Source organism: Nyctibius grandis, chromosome 3, assembly GCF_013368605.1.
Source record: "Nyctibius grandis isolate bNycGra1 chromosome 3, bNycGra1.pri, whole genome shotgun sequence".
Classification (NCBI taxonomy): domain Eukaryota; kingdom Metazoa; phylum Chordata; class Aves; order Nyctibiiformes; family Nyctibiidae; genus Nyctibius; species Nyctibius grandis.
Window position 1 is genome coordinate 42,643,660 of NC_090660.1, and position 20,698 is coordinate 42,664,357.

General features: G+C 38.9%; 1 protein-coding gene across 1 annotated transcript in view; it reads left to right on the forward strand.

Moving 5' to 3' along the window:
• The window catches only part of CTNNAL1 (catenin alpha like 1), a 59,659-nt gene that overhangs the window by 37,447 nt on the left and 1,514 nt on the right, over window positions 1-20,698 (forward strand). The window contains exons 9-18 of the mRNA XM_068396539.1: window positions 1,871-2,029; window positions 4,342-4,434; window positions 4,722-4,872; window positions 10,910-10,947; window positions 16,274-16,324; window positions 16,424-16,578; window positions 17,300-17,348; window positions 18,167-18,223; window positions 18,366-18,485; window positions 20,563-20,646. Coding sequence (XP_068252640.1) covers window positions 1,871-2,029; window positions 4,342-4,434; window positions 4,722-4,872; window positions 10,910-10,947; window positions 16,274-16,324; window positions 16,424-16,578; window positions 17,300-17,348; window positions 18,167-18,223; window positions 18,366-18,485; window positions 20,563-20,646 — 957 coding nt within the window. The remainder of the gene's footprint in view (window positions 1-1,870; window positions 2,030-4,341; window positions 4,435-4,721; window positions 4,873-10,909; window positions 10,948-16,273; window positions 16,325-16,423; window positions 16,579-17,299; window positions 17,349-18,166; window positions 18,224-18,365; window positions 18,486-20,562; window positions 20,647-20,698) is intronic.

The following is a 20,698-nucleotide window of genomic DNA, read 5'->3' on the forward strand; positions in this document are numbered from 1 at the left end:
CTGTACATGGCTGAGGAGGACTGTCCTGTCAGTCTGACTTTGAGTGCTGCAGTGTATCAGTCAGTAACCAGGATCTCTGTTGGTGAAATTTAAGTATTGTGACTCTAATTAAAAGGTTTTTGGGAGCCTGGGTGGCTGAGAACACAAGATAGCCTTCATAAAAGTAGTTCTTTCCCATCTCTGTCACTTTATGGAAGAAACGAAAGGTGTGTTCCTTCCTTGAGATGATTTTCCTGCTAATGATCAGATAGCATTAAGTAGAAGTAAATTTCTTTTTTAGATCAGGATGAAAAGAATCTCTAATTAAAAGGTAATATCTACGTAGCCTACTCTAACATTATAAGCCTTGCAGATATCCCTTCTTCAGAGCTGACTTAATTTCTGAGATTAGTGGTTTGTTCTAATTTTTAATGGCGTGCGAGCAATGCTATATAAATAATTTATAACAGGTTGTCATAAGCATGTGGAGGAAAAGAAGGTTAGCAGGAGTAGTCAATGTGGGTTCACCAAGGGGAGATCATGCTTAACCAAACTGATGGCCTTCTGTGATGGGTTGACCAGCTGGGTAGATGAGGGGAGAGCAGTGGATGTTGTCTACCTTGACTTCAGCAAGACTTTTAACACTGTCTCCCACAACATCCTCATAGGAAAGCTCAAGAAGTGTGGCTTAGTTGAGTAGACAGCGAGGTGGATTGATAACTGGCTGAACGACAGAGCTCAGAAGGTTGTGGTCAGCAGTGCTGAGTCTAGTTGGAGGCTTGTAGCTAGTGGTGTTCCCCAGGGTCAGTACTGGGTCCAGTCCTGTTTAACTTATTCATCAATGACCTGGACAAAGGGACAGAGTGTACCCTCAGCAAGTTTACTGATGACACAAAACTGGGAGGAGTGGCCGATACACCAGAAGGCTGTGCTGCCATTCAGCATGACATGGACAGGATAGAGAGCTGGGCAGAGAGGAACCTAATGAAGGTCAACAAAGGCAAGTGTAGCATCCTGCACTTAGGGAGGAATAACACCATGCACCAGTACAGGTTGGGGGTTGACCTGCTGGAAGGCAGCTCTGCAGAGAAGGACCTGGGAGTTCTGGTGGTCAAGTTCACCATGAGCCAGCAATGTGCCCTCATGGCCAAGATGGCCAATGGTATCCTGGGGTGCATTAGGAAGAGTGTGGCCAGCAGGTCGAGGGAGCTTATCCTCCCCCTCTACACTGCCTTAAGGATGTGTTTCAAGGGGAAGCTTCTCCTTGCTTGTTGGGAGTGTAGGGAGTGTTTGAGACTTCTCCAAGACCCATCTCTGGCTTCAGTCTCCTTGTAGAAAGGTTGCTTTTTACTTTGCTAAGGCTGTGTCACAAACTGATTATATTCAAGCTTTTCTTTGCATCACTGAGAATTCAATTTATTCATAGGAACTTAATTTCTAATGTATTATAAACTCAGTTGCTGTGTGGCTTCAGTCTGATTCACAGTTTAGTGTGTGTTCTTCATGAGAAGTAGAGTGGCCATTGTGCCATGCTGATGCTGAACTTGGTGGTCCACAAATTTATGCACCTGCTATTTTTCCCATCTGTAACATTATCAGAAAGCAGCAGTGTGATAACTTCATGTCCTGATTTTACGCAGCTGCTCTTTTGTTTCTCTCCGTATTTGGTTGTGGGGTTTTTTTTTGAAGTCCGGTGCATTTTTATCTTTGTACTTTGAATAGTAATTAAAGATTTAAAGCCCCAGATAATATGCAGGCTGTGTATGAGCTTTCATGGCAGTAAATTTTTTACTTATTGGAAAATCAATGTGTCTTTTAAATTTATTTGATTTGGTACTGGGTGCAGATTTTTTCCTTCGAAGGTTTATCTCTCCTTTTCATGCTATTCAAGGTCCACAGTGCAGCAACATCTTTGGCAGCAGATCTACTAAAATACCATACAGATCATATGGTTCTCAAAGCGTTAAAAATTACGGGAGTAGAAGGAAATCTTGAAGCTGTAGCAGAATATACTTGCAAGCTATCAGAGCAGAAGGAACAACTTGTTGAGGTGAGTTTGTGGCTGCTTTCATTTTGTAAGGCACTTAGAAAATGAGTGGCTAGATTTGTCTTAATCTATTCTTTAGGAAGGCTTTGGGGTTTTTTTTGTAATTTCTGTTTTATTTTCCTAGTATAGTGTTGAATTTTGTATTGTTCTTGGTATGGTCTGAGCCAGAGGAGTCACTGTGGCCTACAGTTGTTGTAGAAGGGATGTACAGTCTTACCCAATTCTCCTCCTGGACTTAGACTCAAACTCATTGTATAACTCTGTATTATCTGTATGTGTGTTCTAGGGCTAAAATATTAATTAAAAAATAGGCTTCTAGGTCCAAGTAGGGATGATAGCCTTTTTCTTTCAAGCAGTAGGCATCCAGCAACAGCTGAACCCAGAGGCACATTTTAAGAATGCTGGGAACATAAGGTTGAGTTTCTTAATCCACTGAACTTGACTGTTTTGAAGATCTTGTGTAGTTTTTTCAGTCAACAGAGGGCCACTGAAAATCTATTCTCCTTCGTGAAAAGGAGTGTGTATGTCTCGTGTACTGATACATGCATGGTTTCCTGGGGTAGTATTCACACATGTGAACAAGTAATAACTTCCAAGACTACTGAGAGATCATGGCTCTTGGGAGATCATGGCTCTTGGGAGTACCTGTGGAGAAGATGTCTGCCACATATCACAGATATATATATGTGATATATATATGAGATATACCTTGTTGCTCTCTTGTCTGACAATTATCTGTGAGCAAATGAAGGTAATACGGTTCAGAACAAGCATGGATTGGCAGTATTAGAGAAATATTATTGCATTTATGAGCATTCCTCACTTCTAACCCACAGTGTGAGGTAGCACAAAGAATACTACCTTAGGGGCTTGGATTTATCAGAGACCTTTGTGGTCTGTTCTTGGTGATGAGATTAGCAGTAAGGCCTCTTTTTTTGTTCCTTTCCAAGATGATGAGGGTTGCCTTTCAGCCTGCCATATTTGTGATCCATGGTGTTAAGCAGAGTTATTAAGTTGCATGAAGAAGTGCATGCTGTGAGAGTCAGGCTTGCTAACATAGTGTTGGAGCACTGAGCTAGGTGGAGTGAGGAAGACCTGAATTTGATAATTTGTGTTTATATTTTCTCTGTATGGGAACAGTTTATGGAATTTTAGCATTTATACAGTTTTGGTGTGTTGAACTTTTCAGAGCACAGATTGTAGTATCTACACAAATAAAACTTCCTTATTCCCTTCTTAGGTTTTCAGGCATACTGTGCAGAAAGTTTTGTGGTTTTTTTTTAAAAAAAAAAATTATTTTTTAAAAAAAAGAATTATTCAAGAGCATGTGCATACATGGTTTTGCTTCACTTCTACAAATTCTGTCACATGCTGTGGTCTTAAGATGGTGCAGAAGTAACTGCACCAGTAGGAGACGTACAAAGAGATACATTTTGATCTGGAACATGGTGATGCCAGAAGCTATATTTGCATGGCATCTAATACTCATTAATTTCTAAAAATATCTGATAATTCATGGGTCTTCAGGATTCATCTCGGAAGTAACACCCTTGAACTTCCAGGACTGGCAAATCAACGCTGTGGATTTTTAATTTTGACTTTAATGTCCCTTTTTTTCTATGACTAATTAGTGTTCCAGTGAGGCAGTGGTTTTTTTTTTTTAACATCATAACCATGACGTTAAATAGTGTTTGTATGTGAGGCCTTATAGCATTTCTGATGATGGACAGTGCAGTTAGTTTCATATGTGCTGTCTCAGTCTTACAAATGCTCCTTTTGATCTGAAAATGTTCCTTCTCAGCCCAAAGTTCACTCTTAGTCTTATTTTTAAAAAAAAAAAAAAAAAAAGACTACATTGTGTTTACTGTGAAAGGAAACAGTATTTATTCCCTAAATTAACTTGATGCTGATTTGCTCAAAGATAATTCAGTCCCTTTGATGATGAAAGCCTAAATTTTCCACATGGTTGCTAATTGTGGAGTAAGCTTATTCTGGTGAACTCATTTATGCTACAATTTTTCCAAGTTCCATAGGTGTCTGTTTACTTTCAGGTTTATTCAATCATAAATATGTGGAATTGTTGTTGGTTTATTTTTATTTATTTATTAAACCTTTTCTTTCTCTTGGTGACTTTCTACGTGTTCCAAGTCAGGATTTAGCCCTGTTTTATTGTAAATGCTCCATGAGAAACACCCAGCTATGCAGTCCCCAATAGGTTTCTGAAAGGACTATCAATAACTGTGTTTATGTGTGTTTGTGCATGTGCACCTTTTCTCACTACTAACAAAAGCATATTTTTATAAAAAAATATTTAGATGTGTCGCTTGTTGAGGCATGTTTCTGGAACTGAGCCCCTCGAGATTACTTGCATACATGCAGAAGATACTTTTCAGGTCACTGGCCCACAGGTATGCATAGCTTTTTTCTGGCCACTTCTACTGGGCATAAATAAATAAAAATTACTTGTATGAGTTTTTTGGAGACCTAGTGTTGTTCAGGCAGTTCTAAGGAGTTACACTTTAACATTGGGCAGTGGCTGAAAGAATGCACAAGCCTGCAAATGTCAGATAAATACACTACAGAGACATAATAGTAGCAGTTGAATTTTATGTTTTGCCTGTGAAGGCATTTGTGAATTCACGTGCAACACTATTTATTAGGACTTCCAATAGAACGTATTTTGTTCTCTGTGCAGATAATTTCTGCTGCAGAAACACTGGCATTACATCCATCTAGCAAGATTGCAAAAGAAAATCTTGAGGTGTTCTGTGAGGCCTGGGAATCTCAACTGAGTGACATGTCTATGTTGTTAAGAGAAATCAATGATGTGTTTGAAGGAAGAAGAGGTAAGAATGCTATGTACAAGTAGAAGAATGTAGTTTTCAAAACATGTAGTCTGAGAATTTTAAGTATGATTTAGGATATACTGTTTTCTTAAGAGAAGAGCACAATAAACATCTTGTAAGCAATATGGAATCTAGGTGGCAATACACAATGTGTTGGTTTTGTATAGATGTCAAATTAGGGTGCTCATTGGATTTTTTTCGAAGAAAAACAGCCAAAAATTAAAGGCATGATTTGTGTAAAATTAGGTATGTTTAACTTTCTACGCTGTGATTAGTTCCAGCAAAATCAATGGAACTATTCGAAGGACACACAAGTATTTGACACAGCTCTTTGACAGCAGTGTCCAAATATTAGGGGTGCAGGGCTTTCATCCCACCTTTTGGTTTGTCTAGGACATATCAGTTCATGACAATCAAGATATAACTTGCATTGTGTGACATGTTTAATTAATTACCTGTATTTCTGGAAAAAAAATAGATATGTATATATTCTATACTGTCAGCTTGCCTTGTATTCACTTCATAATGTAGTGAATGTAGTTATTTGATTTTTAAACTGCTGTCCTTTCTCCTGGATGGAATCTCTGACGACTCTGCACAATCTTGGGATATTTTCTCTGGTTGGTAAGTTTACTGGTATTTGTACAACATGTAGAAGAAAACCTTGGAATCGTAAGGAAAAAAATCCATGTTTACTTTTAGTATAGGGTAATTTACCTTAAAAATGGAAGCCATTTTGTTTTTCATTTTTGTCTAACAATTTTTTTTCAGATGATGACAGTAGCCTGTCATACTTCTTGCGGCTACATATTTGTTTCAGTCTTTAAGGGAGAATTGCATACAGATAGAATGTAATATATAATAATACTGAATGTCTTGTATTTTTAAGAAAATCACTCAGGTTTAAAAGTTTAGATTTAGTGAAATACAGGGACTGCAATTTTTTTGTATCTGAGGTACAGAAACAGTAAATACTTATTCAAGTTACGTGATATTTTATCAATGATACAATACTTCATCTTGCTGTTAACATGAGATGTTTTTTTCATTTTTAGAGTTTATTTTGCCGGTTTAATTTTCTGTACTTGATCAGGTTTTTCTGTAAGCTGTTCTTGTCTGCCAGCTTTGTTGTGAGGACAGTAAACAACCAAATACAGGGCAGTAATATCTTAAATTGTTCTGGCTGGTTGCTAGGTGAATGTGTTTCTGAGCCTGAAGACTTGTAAAAGGAAAACATATATTGAAATTCTGAGTGGGTTTACAATAATTGTGTGTAGCGCAGGTTATTGGGAATTAGGTGTTTGAGAAATACAGGATTGTTTTCCTACTTGTTCTTCCACCTTAGTCTGGAATGCCATATAAAGATGTGTAGCAATCAGAGATCCTGTTTGTGGGCCTTTTAACTTCTAGTGGGTTTTTTGTTTGTTTTGGGAGCCAAGGGCATACTGGCTTTCTTTAAACATACTGTTAAATTTTATATAATGCAACTTAAAACATGGTATTACTCTAATATTAATGTGTTACAATAAATTTGGAATTTGCAGGGCTGATCATGCAGTTATCTGATTTTTTTTCATATTCATACAACGGTCTAGCAGGGTTCAATGATGATAATGTTTTTATATATTTTTATATAAGTGTGCATGTATGTGTATACATATATATGTTACTGTATTTTAAAATAATAGGATGAGAATCATGGAGCCACAGCAAAGCATATACTTGGCTCTCCAAACAAATATATTCTTGAAGTGTTAGGGCAGATTCCCAGCCTCTCCTGTAAATAGTAACTTCTCTCTTGTGGCTGTTGACAGCAGATAACAGATATTTTCCACAAATGGTACTTTCCAGTTTCTTTAAAGCATCGTTTCACAAGGCAACCCAATGTCATTGCTTGAAGGAGAGAGAAGAGAATGGGTTGATGTTGCTGAGCATGTTAGAGGCCATAGCGTGGTGCAGTGAAGACTATCTCCTCCTGTTTGGCATAGCCAGATGAGTCTGTTCTTGTATGTCTCTTGTTTCCTCAGTCTTTCCTGTAGCATAAAGTGTTCTGATACCACTGTTGGTAAGATAGTAAGTGTAGCTTGTATTCTTCCTATGGCCTTGGGTGCATTAGGTCTTGTATGGCCAAAACGATGCTTAAGAAATCATGTCTCTGTTTTCCTTGTCTTGTGGCCCAGCCTAGTAAGGGGTCTCTTTCTGAATCTAGATTGTTTCATATTAACTGTCAGTTATCTCCTCAGAAATAATTTGGTCTCCTATATCCACCCATCTTCTACAAAGTTTTCCTCTGTATTGTGAGCTAATCTTTTTTTTTTTTTTGCTTGTTTTCTCTTGTTGGACTTCAGAGTGACTCTTGTAAAAAAAAAAAAAAAAAAGGAGGGGGGGGAAATCTCACCCAAATATCCCCACCTTTTTGCTTCCAGAAAATACCCTAATGTTACTTTGCCACTTTCAACAGTTTTTTCTCCTAGAAAACACGGCTGACAACTGCTTTTATTCTTCTCGTAACTCATGATACTTGTCTTAATGTTGAGGTTGGTAAAAGTGTCTTTATTTTACAGACTAAAATGTAACAAGTGCTTTATTCCTAGTAGAATTGTGATCATGTGTAACAAAAGATAGAATTACAGTAAGAAGGTATATATTTTTTTTCTTTCTCCTCAGTTTAAAAACTTGTATTTTTGTACTACCAGTTTAAATGTTTGGCTTTGTTAGAGAGTTCAGAATACAGCTTAAGAGGCAAAGATTGAACGGTGACTAAATGTGCTGGACACATCAAATAAAAGAAGCATTTTTCTGATTACATTGGATTCACATTGTTTATACTGATTTCTTTATTTTTACAAGCAATTGCATAACTCCTTATCCAGTGTTTCATTCATATCAGCAAAGTAGGTGTTCCTTATACTTAGGTTCAAAACTCACATGGATAGAGAGCCATATTCCACTTGGAAATGAAGCAATATTTTACTCCATTCTAACGTAATCACACTAGATCATGCCCAAATTGAAGTGGTCTCATTTTTGGGAGGGGGGTGCACATGTATGTAGGGGTGGGGGAGGTTGGTGAGCACACCACAGCCCGGTAACCCTCACATATATTTCGAAAATGTCTCGGTGCTATGCAGAACTTACGGTGGGGTAGAGTTGGACTTCTTTTGCTTAATCCTAAAACACTTTTTAATCCAACGGTGAGGAGGCCCTTTCTGCACCGTGTTGGTGTTTGAAACGTTGCGTGGCTGGTCTGGGCTGAGGAGGGTGTCTGGTATCTAGAGGGTGGCTCCTGTCAGCTGGGAGGTTTGGTTCAGCTGGTAGAGGGATGGGTTTGCTCTCCACTGGCTCTGCAGAGAGCTGAGAATTACTTGTTTAGGTTAGATATGTAACTTTGAGGTTCTTGCATTTTGAGATGAATCACCTAATGAAAGTACCTTCCATTGATCCAATCTCTTGGGGGTCAGCCAATCTCTTTTTCTCCTAACTTTTTGCTTTCAGCAAGTTGAGGAAGAATGTGAATAAACCCCTGATTGCTCCCTTATAACTTGTTCAGAAGTGAGAGAATGATTTATGAAGAAACTTCCTTTTCTGCCCTCCTCTTTTGATTTGAGAGGAGTTAAATGACCATGAGGATTTGAGAGGGCCATAGCTGATGAATAGGGGATACAGATCAGTATTCAGAATATAGAAATTAGAGTTCTAGAAAGAAGGATGAAGCAAGGATGCAGCCATCCTACTCTTAGATGAGAAGTGAGATCAAAAGCAGGATTTAGAAGTTGAAATAGAGACATTTCAGAGGGAAAAACATGGCTGGAACTACTAGAAAGCAGAAAATTGGAAGACAAAGAGGATGAAATAATAAAAATTAATTCTAAATGAAAAAAAAGGAAAAACAACGTTAGAGAAAACACATGAGGAAAAACAAAGGCAGACTCGAACAAATAAAAAGATCGTAATATGGTGAAAAGTCTTTTGCTATTATAGCCAAGATCTGACTTGCAAACGAAGAAAATTAAATAATTGAAAAAATATGTGTATTCTGTTAATGGAATCAAATATAAATTCTGTGATTATATTGATGTCATTAAGTATTTTCTGATTAAGTAGGATGATCTCTGTTCTGAGTTGATCGGCGCTTTTGGAAGGTCTGGTATCTGTGGGTCCAGTGAGGTGGGTTTTTGGGGGCAGGGGATTGGTTTGTTTTGTTCCAAGTGTTCCAAGAAATGAATAGTGTGATCCTTCCTCTTTCTGAATATGGTGAGCAACTAAACCTTGCCAAGCCAAATAATGGGAATTGCTTGAAGAGCAAAAACAAATATTTTTTATTATTTTTTTTTATTATTTATTTTATTATAATTTTATTATTATTTTTTTATTATTTATTTTTATTATTTATTACCATCTCTTCCCATTTGGTTTCCATAATTCTGAACGCCCACCTTGTGTGTGTGAGTAGTACGTCCTCTCAGTGTACATTTGTATTCCATTTGTTACATCAAAGCTTTCTGTGTTTGAACTTTTTTTTTTAACACGGTACAACAGGTTTTTACATAGCACCAAGGGGATCTTCTGTGTTACAGCATTTTAAACTCACAAGTTAGCTTTTGTTCTTGGTACGTCTTACATGCTTTCTTACATGCCTTTTAGCTGATGTTTTGATACACAGGTTGTTGTAAATCACTTCTCATAATTTATATCAGTCTTTAGTGAGAAATCTTGCTTGCATGCATGTTTGGGCAATTAGTATCTGAATAACTGCCTACTGAAGAAAATAGTTACGCAGCTCGTGCCGTGATGGCTCATTTCATCTTTTACAAAACTGGGTAGGGGAAGGAAGAGGTGATGTTAGAAAGGAAGAATTCCATCTTTCATATTTATCAAGAAGGTTGAGGGACACTTGTCAACTGACTGAAATTTGGGGTTTAGGGGTCAGTTGCCTGGATGTGGAGCTCATGATCTTTCTGGGGTGTGAGGAGACAAAGAGCATACTTTCAAAAAATCATGAATGCACAGGAGAGCTGTCTTCTGAGGATTCAGAATGGGATTTCTCTGGGAGCTGATACAGGAGGAGGAAATAGTAATTGTAGGGGGGTTTGTTGCTTGTCCTTTGTCCAGATGCATCATCTCTGTGCAAACCTGGTACCAATATCCATTATAGTAGACCTTTGTTTCTTCAGGTAAATTCTGTTTTTCACTAGCTCTTAATTTTTTTATTTTATTTTAATTTTATTTAGCAGACTTTCCTCTCCTGAATCTATTGTAATAAATGTAAGTCTTCATAGATAAAATTAAGTCTTCTGGTAACTGGAGCTCTAATCCTAGGCTGTTAGCCGAGGCACTGTTTCCTCTTGCTGATAAACTCTTCTTACCCACTTTCAGGTAACACTTAAAAGGATTTTTTTTTTTCTGCCATTTGTTTTGCTCAGACTTGGAATATCTGAGGCTTGTGGGGATATAAGAAATAATTCAGTAAGTGTGTAAATTCTATAGAACTTTTTTTCTTTATAAAATACAGTGCATATGGGATACGTATAGTATAGTAAAACATGAGGGATTTATTTGCATTACTTGGAAAAGCCTGCCTAGGTATTTCTCACTAGTGGCATTGCTGACTCCACATTTTATACCACCCAACCCATGCCAAGAAAAGCCTTACGTGGAACTACCATTGTATGTTCTGTACTTTGCAACAAAATGAGTGCACGTAGGAATAACTACTCAGTCCTTGGAGAGCTGCTTTACTCACTCGGGGATTGCATGCAGGGGACTAGAAAACTTACTGAGGGAAACTGTTCAAGAGGAGCTTTCTTAACTGCCAGTTGCTGAGAGCTAAAATGTGAACAGTACAGAGTTCTTGGCTTGTCTCTCTGGAAGCACGAGACACAGAGGCAATCCTCTGCAATATTCAAAGAGGAGGAATTACAGGTAAGTAACTTGCTTTTATAGTACTGCAACTTAAGGAAGGATGAAGTAAGGCATGTGATCCTATTGATTAAAATCTGCATACAAATTTTGGTGTAAATGTGTGTGTTCTTCATAGGAGAGAAGCGTGTCTACCTATCACTGCCCAGACCAGGGGTAAGTTGCTTTTGGGGTTGTTGTATTTACTTTATATCTGCTGTGAACTAACTGACTTCGTCCATGTTACACCTTGATGAGGACATAGCAATATCTTAGTAACATGCATCCTGACTAGATGGCTGACAGTAAAATATCAAACTTTATCAATTTACTAAATGAATAACAAACATTCTGAAAACTAGGGTAACTACAGTTACATAATATGCTTTAATCACTTTGTATGTGAGCTTTAATTCTTGTTCATTAATGTGACTTTTTTTACCACATACTTGACTGTCACACTATATGATAAAAATTGCATTGTTACTATTAAAACAGTAAGAATATGCTGTAACATACTGAAAATAAGTCTTGGTAATCTGATTTTTTTTTTTTTTTATGTTTTGTTTTTTTATGTTGTTGCCTGAGTTGATCTATTTGGAACAAATGGACATGTTCGAGCCTGTTCGAGGCTCTTCAAATAATGGGTTCTTGTTTCCTTCATTGATCTTAAGTGTTTTTAATGCAGAGAAAAAAGCTACACCAAATGTCCAGCTTTAGTTGTGAGGTAATTAATATCCTTAGCTGATTATAATTGATATTACATTGTTTCTGAGACCATCTGTTTGTTAGGAAACCTCCTAAACCTTGTTACTACCATGTAATCAGTCATTTGATTCACTTGCTACATACTGAATGTTTTCACGGGTAGGAAAGAGGGGAAGAATGATCTCAGAAGGTACAGTATGCTCTGGCTTGTTTCTTTCTCTCCTTGCTTTCTTTACTTAACCTGTAGTGTTGAGGAATTTGGGTGTGAAGTGATCCCCTGTCTCCTGTTGTGCAGTTCTGTGACTTCAAACACAATATGCTACTTCTGACCCTTAATGAAAAGAGAAAAGGTCGTACATTATAAATCCAATCTGCAGATGTAAATAGAATATAATGTCAGGCTGAGTGAGCATGGGTGCATTTCACTGTTACAGAACTAAATAGTGAGACTGGAAAATAGATTGGTTCAGTGACTTTTGATAGGGTTTTTATTCCTCGACAGTTTGACTAAGCTGTTACGACCTGGTCGCAACTAGTTCATAAATCCTTTGGAATAAATTAAGGTGAAATGACATCAAATAACTGGTATGAAATTAAGAACGATTTATTAATACAGGGAAAGTGGCATGGTCATAAGTGTCTCAGGTTTCTAAAGGCATTGAGAAAAGAGAGAAAAGGAAAAAGAGAAAGAGGATTGAGACTATGAGAGAGAGGAAAAGAGAGATCGCCACCCTTGGACCAGCGATGTAAGTTGTTTGTAGAGTTGGTAAATTGCTTGCAGAGGTGCTCCTCAGGTAAATCACTTGCAGGATCGGTCCTCAGGTGGCAGGTGGGAGTGCATGCCAGCATCCCAAGTGAGAAGTTCTAACTACTTTAGGTCATTTGCATGCGAGATAGGAGAGGGCTGTAGGCTTTGTGGCTCTCTGAACCCTAACCCTAATAGGAGCGTGGGCTGAGAGTAGGGTCCCGAGCAGCATGGGTGGCCCAGATAGGAAAGGTGTGGAGGGATCAATGTTGGTGCAGTGCTGTGCTCCCCTTGGCATGCCTTTGCCAGCCCCAGTGTTCCTGGAGCTGTAGGCTTTGTGGCTCTCTGAACCCCAACCCTAACCCTAAACCTACTGTGAATTTGGGGCCGAGGCTGGGGTCCCCAGCAGCGTGGGTGGCCCAGATTGGAATGGTGTGGAGGGATCAATGTTGGTGCAGTGCCGTGTTCGCCTTGGCGTGCCTTTGTCAGCCCCAGTGTCCCCCCCTCTGCTCGCTCTCGTGCTAATTGGGACGCCTGCGCATTTGTAGTCTTAGATTGTTCTCGAAATGAGTCGGGGGTCCCCCAAGGGGTGTCTGGTGGTTGCGATCCCCCCCTAGTTGTGGTGTCCGCCCTATGACCCTGCTCCTGCACAAGCGTGGTTGATGCCTTCATGTTGCAAAGTTGTTGCACATGTAGGCTGGCCCCAAGGAAAAGATACCATCCGGCCTCCGCAGGACTTATCTCTTCCTTCAGCCAGAGTTGTAAATCACACCAATTAAAGCACAGCAAAGGCATTGTTCTGTTCCCAAGGCCCTTATCTCTCTCCAGACTTCCAGGCCTCTGTAGCACCCATCACCTCCTCTAGCCAGAGTTGTCAAACAAGTTGTTTAAGGCATACAAACTCTGTCTGTCACACTAAGCTACGTAGCTGTGGACTGCAGCCAAAATTTAAAGAAGAGACGTTTGAATTCAGATTCCCACTTACTGATTTAGACGCCTTTTAAAAATACTTTCAATAAATCTATTCTCAGGATTTAGCTTTGTTGTGGTTTGAAAGATTCCTTCCTTCTTCTGAATTTTGTAAGATGCGTAGATTTGGGGGAGTTGTGATGAATAGACAGTTTGAAAGTGGACAGGAAATGTAGATTAAGTCCATAAGACAACAGAGTTTGTTCACAGAGTAATTTCTTTGCCTAACTGGTGCACTAACCTTTGGAACTGCCTCTCTTCCCAGTGCTGCGACTCTTGGTACTGCCTCTTCTCTCCCTACTGCCGTCACAGGTCTGCTGTGCCTGGCTAATGCCCACGCTGTCCCTGCACAGAAGTCAGACTGTTCCTCTCGATTTAATTAGATTACATATTTTGTCACACCTGTTTAATTGTAACTGTGCTGTTTGCTGGTAATGAGTGGCATCCTAGACCATGCCGTAGTTGAGGACAGAGCAGTAGTGATGATTCATGTGTGTGCTTCATGCACAGCTGTATTTTTCTCTATAGCATTAGGTGTCAAATCATGTTTTAAAAGCAGAGTAACTGCTTATCTGATTTTTACCAATTCTCCTATTCAAACAGCGTGAGTGAACACTAGAATAAAGAAAACTAAAAATCTGACAAACATGATCTAGACGTAGGGATTGAGTGCACCCTCAGTAAATTTGCAGATGACACCAAGCTGGGTGGCAGTGTCGATCTGCTGGAGGGTAGGAAGGCCCTTCAGAGGGATTTGGACAGGTTAGATAGATGGGCCGAGACCAACGGCATGAGGTTCAACAAGAACAAGTGCCAGGTCTTACACTTCGGCCACAACAACCCCATGCAGCGCTACAGGCTGGGGGAAGAGTGGTTAGAAAGCGGCCCGGTGGAAAGAGACCTGGGGGTGCTGATCGACAGCCGGCTAAACATGAGCCAGCAGTGTGCCCAAGAAGGCCAATGGCATCCTGGCCTCTATTAGGAATAGTGTAGCCAGCCGGTCTAGGGAAGTGATCGTCCCTCTCTGCTCGGCACTGGTGAGGCCGCATCTTGAGTACTGTGTCCATTTCTGGGCCCCGCACTTCAAGAAAGATGTTGAGGTGTTGGAGCGAGTCCAGAGGAGGGCGACCAAGCTGGTGAAGGGTCTGGAGGGTCTGACCTACGAGGAACGGCTGAGGGAGCTGGGGTTGTTTAGCCTGGAGAAGAGGAGGCTCCGAGGTGACCTTATTGCAGTCTACACCTACCTGAAGGGAGGTTGTAGTGAAGTGGGAGTTGGCCTCTTCTCCCGGGCAACTAGCGATAGGACAAGAGGGCACAGCCTCAAGCTTTGCCAGGGGAGGTTCAGGTTGGACATCAGGAAGAATTTCTTTACAGAAAGGGTTATTAGACATTGGAATGGGCTGCCCAGGGAGGTGGTGGAGTCACCATCTCTGGATGTGTTTAAGAAAAGACTGGACATGACACTTAGTGCCATGGTCTAGTTGACAGGGTGATGTAGGGGCAGCGGTTGGACTCGATGATCCCTGAGGTCTCTTCCAACCTGGTTGATTCTGTGATTCTGTGTTTCTGAGGTTTCTTTAGTTATTTGTGCTCAGAAAAACTTACCTGAGAGTGATGGTTTTCTTGAATACTCTTCACTCAGCAGCTTAAATATTTGCCCAAATATTTATTGCTTAAATATTGTAGCCCAAAGTTTGTGTTTACATACAAATCTAGTTTGGCTTTGTGTTCCTTTCTTCCTTTAAGACTCTGCCGTAAAACCAGCATTTCTTGAATTGCATCTCTAATATTGCAATATGGTCAAACTTAAATGACAATTGGGACTATCAGTTCTTACACTTTTTGCTGAATCTTGTGATATGAGATCAGTAGGCAGAATTACAGTGTCTAATCTGGGTAGACATAAGATTCAGAATATTTAAAAATTTGGGTATGGGAAAAGAGAAATAGTATGAAAGCTGAACTGAGCAGCAAATTGCAGTAGGAGCTTCAATAGTAGTACTTTATTTTTGCTCAAACTCTTGAAGTGAGAGATGGAGAGTGCACCTGGAGCTCATTTATGATGCTGTTCACAATGAACAGTGCTTTTTTTTTCCCCTACTGAGCTTAATTTGCCCAAGTACTCCCACTAATGAATAGCAGCTCTTCTCAGATTCTCAGATGAGGATCTCAGTCCTGCACTGTCACCATCCAGCCTCCTCCAGCGGCTCACACCTCTCTGAGTTATGACACCAACTTTGTACTTTCCATTCCTCTGCACGCCAGTGTGGTTTCTGAATGTGGACTGTGGCTCCCGTGTCTGTTAGTTTTTGCTGTCTTTGCACAGTGACAGCGCTGTCACGTGAAGTTAAAGCCAGGAACTGCTGCTCTTTACGAGCAAATTGATTTGAAACAAATCATGTGTTACTGTGTGTATGTGTTACGCAGTTGGCAAGCTCTGCCTTATCAGATACTCCACTCGCATCACTACTACTAATTACTGTTTAATCAGAGCCAATATTTGGTTTGCAGCCAGACTGGTATCAGGTAGTTCATGACTTAAGAGAAGGAAACCCATAAAAACATCAAAGTGTCAGTATTTGTTTCCAGCTACTTCAACAAAGTGATGCAGAATAATGAGCTACATGGTCACCCTAGCATTTACATGGGTTGTACCCTAGACCAGCTTGCTACTAGCTAAATGAACTTCCAAGTCCTTCTTACATCAGTATCATCTTTGATGGAAAAATCAGTGCAGTAGTACTTGATAAAGACTGTTTATTTAGACATAACTATTACTGAGGATTTAGAGGGTAAGGGGAAGAGATGGTACTGCATGAGGAAGTGGAGTCTGAGAACAGTGGAAGGGGTCTTTTCCTTGAAACTTTAGGGTGTCTCTAGGCACAGACCCTGTTTGCACATGCCATTTCAGGAGGACAGCCAGATCAGAACAGGTTCTCAGCTTCTGCTGAGAAGTTTGTCTGAACCACTTGAACTCTCCTGCAAAGTCTACTTCTGAGTATACAGCCACCTCTTATGATTTGTTAGTAAAATTACTGCTGATTCCTTTTATTTAAAAATGTTATTTTTTGTTTGGAACAGAAGCATAATGCAAATCTGAAAGCATTAAAGCCAGTCAAACTAGATACTGAGGTAAGATGCTATCATTTTAGTAAAAAAACTTTAAAATTTTTTTTTCTCTTTTCTGAAGAATGTATTTTCAAGTGCAATAAACATGGTTACCATTTACAGGAACAAGCGAAAGTTGCAAAACTCGGATTAGAATTGCATCTGCTCACATCTGATGTGGATTCTGAGACAGAGAAGTGGGAGGATCAGGACAATGAGATCGTGCAACATGGACAAGGCATGTCAAGTATGGCCTACTCCATGTATTTATTTACCAGGTAATTACACTGTAGCAGCCTGTTTTGGTGGGGAGAACAGCATTAACAATGTTTATAAGAAATAAGACAATTTAATTTTCAGAGTATAGTGATTGGGGCACATTCAGAAAGGAGCTTTAATTTCTATCCTTACACTTTATAAATTCTTGTAAATTTCTGATCTGTTTAAAAATAAAATTAGAGTTTTTTAAGTGCTAAACATCTGTTTTGTTGCAGAATGGCTATTTAAATATCTCTTGGGTATGGACAACATTTTAAGCAGCATGTTCATAAATACTTTCAAAATTAAGGGAATTAAAGCACAGGTATATAACTGTAGATTAGGATTGCTGATCTTTGTACTGAAAGGTGTTCTTTTGAAACTTGCCCATGCAATGTCAGCTTTCTTATTTGAAGAATTTAGGGTTTTTTTTTTTTTTATAAGAGTTGAGATTTTTCTTACCTAGTAATCCAATAATACTCAGTGTGTCAGAGACATGGATTTCTGTCCTTGTTCAGCTGGTGAGAACTGAACGATTTCTAATTTCCCAGTAGTGCTCTAGCCACTGAGGTATTTATATAATATCTTGAAACGCAGTTTCTGGAGTAAGTTATTGTTGTGCATAGTATCTTCTAAAAGAGTGATATTTTACAGTTCAGTGGTGTGAATGGGGGCGAGAGAGAGATATTGTAAATTGTGTCTATACATGGCATATATTCTGTTCTTCATTATTTCCCACAGAGGAGAAGGACTTCTGAAAACTACTCAAGATTTATTTCATCAAGCAGAGGTAATATATTTTTAACAAAACAGGAGTTAGGCACTCTGAGTGAAGAACAAATTGGAACTTAACTCTTTGATTCCTTACACATAAGTACAGTGTACCATGAATTGACAGGCAACTGTAGTTTTTAAGCAGCCTAACTCTGGTACGTACTTTCTGAAAGCTGACATTTCGGTGTTACAGCAGTAACTTAAGACAGCATTCATTAAACTGACAGATTCCAGTCAGGAGTAGGAATGGCAAACTGGCATTATGGCAAATACAGCGGCCTTCAATGAATTGGTAGTATTCATTGTGTCACTTAGGTCATTCCCAATAGTGTTAATGGATACTCCATCCTAGTCTGAGCAGCAGTATTTTCACGGGAAAGAAAGAAGATGTAAAAATTTGAATAATACAAATGAAAGACCAGGGGCCAAATGAAGGAATGTGATGTGGTATTTCCCAGATCCATGCCTGTGTTTAACAGGAGACTGGTTACCTTTGTCAGGACAATAAATGAACGTGGCATGTGTCATCTACCCACAAAACTCTTGTGAGCTGCTACAGTGCAAAATATATAATGGGAAGTCAGGGGTTTTTTATATGTAAAGGGAAAGCCTTTAAACTTTGCTTGTCTGGGAGAATGGGCATTTGTAGTGTAGCTTGTTATTTCCGAATTCACTGCAAACTGCTGACTTGTTTAATTATAAATGTATACAACTATCACAAATATTTCCTGCTACCTTTTTACTTTATAGCACACTATTTATTAAAACAACAAGGAAAAAGAGCCTTATCTTTCATTGTGGTTCATTTTGTTACTTGCTTTCTCCCCCTTTCAGATTTTTGCTACAGAGGGCATAAAGCTTGCTTCAGCTCTTCATGCCTTTTCTGATCAGGTGATGTATGACTTCTAAAACAGCCATTCAGCTTGTGACACTAGTGATAACAGCTTAAAAGCTGGTTGTGTTATCTTCTCCATTAACTTAATATTGGAGTCTTTAACACAGAGTGGTTTTGTCTTCCTGAAACACATTTCAGCTACAGGTTGATGACAAACCTTTGCTTCTCTTGGAGGCTGAAAAACTGATCTCTATGTGCAAGCAGCTCCAGATAACAGCTAAAGCTTCTGTTCAGGGTAAAAGTGCTACATTTACAAAGGTAAGGTAAAAATTATATATGTACCTGAAAGTAAGACCTAGCTTGTTTTGAAATACAGTAACTTACTAATTTATGCTCCTGTTAAAATATTAAACAGTTCATGATAGCTGAACTTCTTGGATTGACAGAGGACCATAAAAATTAATAAGTACAAAATTTTATGCTGTTGTGCAAGCATTTTTCTGCTATGCAATATGTCATCATTACTTATGTAGAAGAGGATTTTACTTCAACTTGAAGTACTGTTTTGCACTGAACATGTTCTGAGAAGCTGATGTGTGAAGTAGAGAGAAAGAAAAATAAGAACTGTTCCTCTTGCTGAAAATGTTTTGTCTGTTGGGACATCCCTCACTGGTAACTGTAATCAAAGCCATTTACCATACTATCTTGTCTCAGGAGGGGATTTTCTTCAGCATGGGTGCTACTGGGTTTTTTTTGCTTTTTTTTTTGCCTTTTTTTTTTTTTCCCCCACTACCAGAGAAGGGCTTCAGTGAAGTTTAGCCTGACCTGACCCCCTCATTCGTGCTGAGAGTTTGATAGGAGGCAAAATATGGTATGCTGGCACTCAGCATACATGGAAGACTGCCAGTGGCTGGGACAGTATTACTGTCCAAGCTTAAATAAATGTTTTCTTTAGGGAGCATGGAAATCAAGAGTTTTGTATAACTGACCCAGCGGCCACAGACATATCATTGATACTCATGTTTTAAGGAACAGTTTCCCTACCCCTAGCTTACCAGCTTTAGAGTCTTAAGAATCAGTAAAATAAGTAGTAGGATCTTTTTCCTTCCTATTACTAAAAATATTGAAATTATCATTTGGGTTTTGGATTTCACTGTTAGTGGAAGAGTTTACAAAAATGTTTCCCAAGACAATGATGTTCCTGAACTGCTCTTTAAAAAAAAAAAAAAAAAAGTGGAAAGGTGTTCATAGACTTCCACTACTTTATATTGCTTTTTACTGACAAGAACTTTTTTTAAAGAACTTCTGTCAACATCTCCCTCAACTTTCCCACTAGATAAAGAGAGGTACTGGAATTTTATCATGCTGCAACTGAGAATTTTCAGCTGAATAATACAAGATAGAGTAATACTGTATATAATAATACTGTAATCCACTAGGTTACAGTAATCGTACTGTAATCCACTAGAACTTAATTCAGAGAAATATGAACTGTAATTAAGTATACCTCACTAAGAAGGGACTTCAGTGATCAAAATATTAATGAAGGTAATTTGTATTTCCACCACTGTAATAATTATTCTGTTGTATTGATGCTTAACATAAACACAACAGATTTCAAACCCCAAAGGCTCTATCACTGAAATACATGCTTGCTTTTCAGTCGGTAGAGTCTACCCTAGACTGCCCAGAATTTATTCTGATATTATTCTTATTTATTATAAGCAAGTACGTATATGAAACTGGCTAGAGGATCCAAGCCACTCAAAACCAAACTGAGCACCTCAGGGCTACTGCTTGGTTTGTTTTACAGTCTCTAGCTAAACTACATGGGAACTCCAGTCTGTTTATACAGAGTGAGCTATTGCTACGTAGTGATAAAAGGCTGACAAACTAATGTTTTTTGAGGGCCCAGAGTTGTGACCTGTGCTGAGTGTTAGACTTGAGGCATAAACTCAAATGCTTTATCTAACTTCTAGTGTAACTAACTCATATCAAGGTAAGGCTTACATGGCTTTCTAAATCATGGTGACGGGACATAAAACAAAAGGAAAAACATGAAGAATTGTGATGAATCACACTTAGATGGTAAAAGCTCCTTTCCAAGACACTTACATTACTGTTTAATATTGTATTAATATTAGTTCCTTCTCCTGGGATGTGTGTCATTCCCTTCTGCTTCCTAGCTCAAGTCTTGGGTTAACAGGAGGGATGCTGTTGCTTTACACGTACTATATAGAGAAATTCAAAAAAGCTAGGCAAAACCTTTTGATTAGAAGGGATTTACGAAGGAAAAAATATTACCTATTGAAGCGTGAAATAGATTATCATCTCATGCATTAAACAAGAGCCTGATGAAAGTAATCAGTGGTCTTACTCTAATTGCCTCATTTAGGTTGATGCATGCATTCTGAAAACAAGGAATGTGATGACTCTGTTATGCCAACTTCTTCCCCTTTGCTGGAAATTACTGAGAAAGGTGAGTACGTGGCTCATCTGCAGTATTTTAAAGGGTTGGGGGGGGGGTTGTT